The sequence below is a fragment of the Penaeus vannamei genome, chromosome 38 (genome assembly GCF_042767895.1).
Source record: "Penaeus vannamei isolate JL-2024 chromosome 38, ASM4276789v1, whole genome shotgun sequence".
Lineage (NCBI taxonomy): Eukaryota > Metazoa > Arthropoda > Malacostraca > Decapoda > Penaeidae > Penaeus > Penaeus vannamei.
In genome coordinates, this window is record NC_091586.1 from 2,334,418 (window position 1) to 2,339,417 (window position 5,000).

The 5,000-nt window shown below is 38.1% G+C and overlaps 1 protein-coding gene across 1 annotated transcript in view; it reads left to right on the forward strand.

Moving 5' to 3' along the window:
- LOC113802347 (coiled-coil domain-containing protein 34) overlaps positions 1-2,527 on the forward strand; it is a 3,105-nt gene extending 578 nt beyond the window's left edge. Inside the window, exons 1-2 of the mRNA XM_027352906.2 lie at positions 1-541; positions 1,866-2,527. The exon at positions 1-541 is cut by the window's left edge and continues 578 nt beyond it. Of these exons, the coding sequence (XP_027208707.2) occupies positions 1-541; positions 1,866-2,079 (755 nt within the window). The 3' untranslated portion in view covers positions 2,080-2,527. The remainder of the gene's footprint in view (positions 542-1,865) is intronic.
- The last annotated feature ends 2,473 nt before the right edge of the window (positions 2,528-5,000 follow it).

Below are 5,000 nucleotides of genomic sequence, written 5' to 3' on the forward strand. Positions count from 1 at the left end.
AAAGAGATAGCTCAGTCTCCCCCGAAGAACTCGATTCACAGAAAACGGGAACCTACAGCATCGAAGAGGGGGAACTCAAGGATATAGCTCGTGAAAAGAGCGAAGAAAGTGACCGATCTCTCAGCGACGATGAGACCCTTCCGAGTTCTCGGTCTCAGGACATTTCGGTCTCGACGGTGACCGAGAGACCTCCTCGGGGCCTCTCGTGGGAGGTCTGGTTCCTCCAGAAATACCAACAAAAGGCGGAGGAGAGCCAGGAGGAAATTGCCAAGAGGAGAGAGGAGGAAGAGATAGCAGAACGAGAGAGAGAGAAGGCGAGGCGGTTGAAACTCAGAAGCCAGAACGAAGTGACGAAGTGGCTGCAGAAGAAGAGAAAGGAAGAAATCCAAAGGAGAAGGGAAAGGAAAAGAGCAGAAGAGTTGAAGCTAGAAGAGGAGGAGAAAAAGACGAGAGAGAAACAGAAATTAAAGCGTAGGGCAAGGGCAGCGTACAGGGAATGGAGAGAAATGAAAGACCAAGAGGAAGAAGAGTCAAAGAGAAGGTAAGAAAGAGATACGAGATATGAATAATCATAAGGAAAATGTTAAAGATTAGTAATGACAGTGAAAAATGTTAATTAAAATGAAATACTAATGATAATGACATGATTAGGACAAATGATAAAACAATCGTCTACTACAATTAATACGATTAATAAAGACCTTTGATGAAGTGTTCATGATATCATTATCATTAATAGAATCATTAATGTGCTGATAACAGTATTAATGCTCCTGCTAAGAGTAATGGCATTGGTAATTAATTGGTAATGATACTACAACGTCTTTACTAGTATAACAACATCAACAACAACTACTACTACTATCACTACTACTACTACTACTATTACTGCTACTACTATTACTATTACTATTACTGCTGCTACTACTATTACTACTACTACTACTACTGCAACTACTACTATTACTATTACTACTACTACTATTACTACTACTACTACTACTATTACTACTACTATTACTACTACTATTACTACTACTATTACTACTACTATTACTACTACTACTACTACTACTACTACTATTACTACTACTACTACAACTACTACTATTACTATTACTATTACTACTACTACTACAACTACTACTATTACTATTACTACTACTACTACTACTACTACTACTATTACTACTACTACTACAACTACTACTATTACTATTACTATTACTACTACTACTACAACTAAAACAACAACAACAACTACTACTCCTATTAGTCCTACTATTACTACAACAATGACAACTACTACTACTACTACTACTACTACATCAACTACTGCTACTACTGATAACATATCACTTATGATAACAGCTATCATAGCGGAAGCGATGGTGATAACAGCTGGAAATCCTTATTCCAGGCAGAAGATGCAGGAGTAGAGAGCTATGAAAGGCTTAATCCTCCGTTATTAATTTCTCACTTATTCATTGAGTACCATCATCTATTTCTGTTTTAACTTTTTATTCATTTATCTAAATTAATTATGAATTGATTTATTATTCGTGTATTTGTTTATTTGTTTATCAATTTATTTATTATTCATGTATTTGTTTATTTATTTATTTATTATTCATGTGTTTAATTATTAATTTATTTATTGTTCATGTATTTGTTTGTTTATTAATCTATTTATTGTTCATGTATTTGTATATTTGTTTATTAATTTATTTATTGTTCATGTATTTGTTTGTTTATTAATTAATTTATTCACGTATTCGTTTATTTGTTGCCATTTATTGATTTACTTAATTCACTTAATATTAATTCATCCAATCATTCATTTGTTGATTATTTTTTCTTTCCAGACAGCAAGAAGAAGAAGAGGAATGGGCGAAGGCGCAGCAGAGGCGTCTCGCGACCTCGTCCCAAGCCTACGTGTCGTGGCTGAACTCCCACCCACGATTCTCACGGCGGTACGACTCGCGGGCGTACTCTGGGGGGAGGGTCGTGACCTACTATGACCGGGGTCGTCCGTCGTCACCCACTATGGTCAATCCGGTGCCGTGGAGGAGACTTTGAGATGGTTATATGTTTTTTTTTTCTCTGATTTTTCATATGGTTTGGTTTATAAGTTTTTTTTCTCTGATTTTGCGTGTGGTGTTTGCTTGTTTAGAATGGGAGGAGGGGAATTACGTAAGGTATGAGATAAGAATGGAGGAAGTAAGGAGGAAAGGGTAAGAAAGGAAGAAGAGGAAAGGCGTATGGATTTTACTCGTTGATGATTGTGAGTGACTATTTTCCACGGCGATGAAAAAGGTCAACAAATATATTATATTTAACTTTGGTATGTTTGATTTTCCCTGAATGGTCCTTTTTTTGAGATGAGTACAATCTAAGCTCCAGTAAATAAACAGTTTAAGTTTAAGTTTACACAGGAATGAAATGTTTTCTTGTGTTCAATAATACGTTACTTTCTAGGATTTCTAGCACAACAAACAGCAATATTTTGTTTCAGCAAGTAGCAACAGGTCTGTTTCATTGTATATAATGCTTGTTTGTATCCTTTTGGCAATGCTAATCCCCCCCCCCCCCCACTCAAACATGACAACAACTCTGATGAGACCTAAACATCGATCTCCGCTTTCCTTTACTTTTCACACACACACACACACACACACACACACACACACACACACACACACACACACACGCACGCACTCTCTCTCTCTCTCTTTTTCTCTCTCACACGCACACACCACTCTCTCTCTCTCTCTCACACACACCACTCTCACCCCCCCCCCCTACACACACACTCTCTCTTTCTCTCTCTCTCTCTCACACACACCACTCTCTCTCTTTCACACATACACACACACACCACTCTCTCTCTCTCTCTTTGTCACTCTTTCCCTCTCTCTCTCTTCTCGAGCACACGCACGCACACACACACACACACACACACACACACACACACACACACACACACACACACACAGACACACACACACACACACACACACTTCTCTCACCCCCCTCCCCCACGCACACACACTCACCACTCTCTCACCCTCCCCCCCCTTCACGCACACACACTGCCACATACATTCCCACAAGTACAAGTTCAGCCTTCTCTATATTGGTCTCCACTACCCTTTTGTATGGAAGAAAATTCACGTTGAAATGTTTTGACACGATTACAAAAAAATCTGTATTGCACTCAACAGCAGTTATTGATAAAAATGTCAATGTTTCTTTAATTATACTCGTACATCTTGTTCACTACATACATCTTGTGTTTGCTGAACACTTTTTTGTAACCATTCATTCGTTGGGATCAAATTTCCCAATGGTCGTTCTAAGACTCCATTTCAAATTGTCTTGGTTGTATCAAAGAAAATAACAATTCTAATTTCAGGTAATTAGTACTTTAGTTGAGTTTTCCCTTGTATATTAGTTTTCTATTTATACGCTAAAGTAGAAAACGTAATAATTTAAGGGGTGACTATAATTTTTTGACCATATCATTGAAAAAAGTAAATACAATTACTACGAGCATAGCGGGAGAAAACAAGGCAGAAATAGAGTAAAAATAAACAATTCTATACAACAGTGAAGCACATTGGGTTTCAATTGTTTAACACTAACATTTGGATAAGATATTAAGATCCGGTAAAATTTAAATATACATTATGTTCATCTGTTGGTTTTCTTGGATATGTACGTGTGTGTGTGTGTGTGTGTGTGTGTGTGTGTGTGTGTGTGTGTGTGTGTGTGTGTGTGTGTGTGTGTGTGTGTACGTATGTGTAAGTGCATGTGTTGTGTTTATTTGTTTATGCGTGTGTATGTGTGTGTGTGTGTGTGTGTGTGTGTGTACGTATGTGTAAGTGCATGTGTTGTGTTTATTTGTTTATGCGTGTGTATGTGTGTGTGTGTGTGTGTGTGTGTGTGTGTGTGTGTGTGTGTGTGTGTGTGTGTGTGTGTGTGTGTGTGTGTGTGTGTGTGTGTGTGTGTATACGTATGTGTGTGTAAGTGCATGTGTTGTGTTTATTTGTTTATGCGTGTGTATGTGTTGTGTTTGTATGTTTATATGTGCATGTGTGTGTGCGTGTGTATTTGTTTGTTTGTTTGTGTATATGTGTGTCTGTGTGTATACATGTGTTCGTGATACTGTGAAGTTTGTGTGTTTGTGCGTCTGTGTGTGTTTGCATATCGGTGTGTATGTGTGTGTAATTGTTTTTTATTTGTGTGTGTGCGTTTGTGTTTGTCGGTTTATTTGTGTGTGTGTGAGTTTGTGTATACGTGTTTGTGTGTGTCCGTTTATTTGTGTATGTGCGTTTGTGTATGCGTGTTTGTGTGTCAGTTTGTTTGTGTGTGTGCGTTTGTGTATACGTGTTTGTGTGTCAGTTTGTTTATGTGTGTGCGTTTGTGTATACGTGTTTGTGTGTGTCAGTTAATTTGTGTGTGTGCGTTTGTGTATACGTGTTTGTGTGTGTCAGTTTATTTGTGTGTGTGCGTTTGTGTATACGTGTTTGTGTGTCAGTTTGTTTGTGTGTGTGCGTTTGTGTATACGTGTTTGTGTGTCAGTTAATTTGTGTGTGTGCGTTCGTGTATACGTGTTTGTGTGTGTCAGTTTATTTGTGTGTGTGCGTTCGTGTATACGTGTTTGTGTGTCAGTTTATTTGTGTGTGTGCGTTTGTGTATACGTGTTTGTGTGTGTCAGTTTATTTGTGTGTGTGCGTTCGTGTATACGTGTTTGTGTGTGTCAGTTTATTTGTGTGTGTGCGTTTGTGTATACGTGTGTACATGTTCCCTATTACCCTTGTGTGTCAGTTTGTTTATGCGTGTGCGTTTGTGTATACGTGTTTGTGTGTGTCAGTTTATTTGTGCGTTTGTGCACGCGTTTAAGTCCACTGTGTTGGTTTTCTCGGATATGTGAATAATCGACTTTAAAGTGGTGTGCGTGTATGTAGACATGAATAGATAAAATAGTGTTTTGTGTG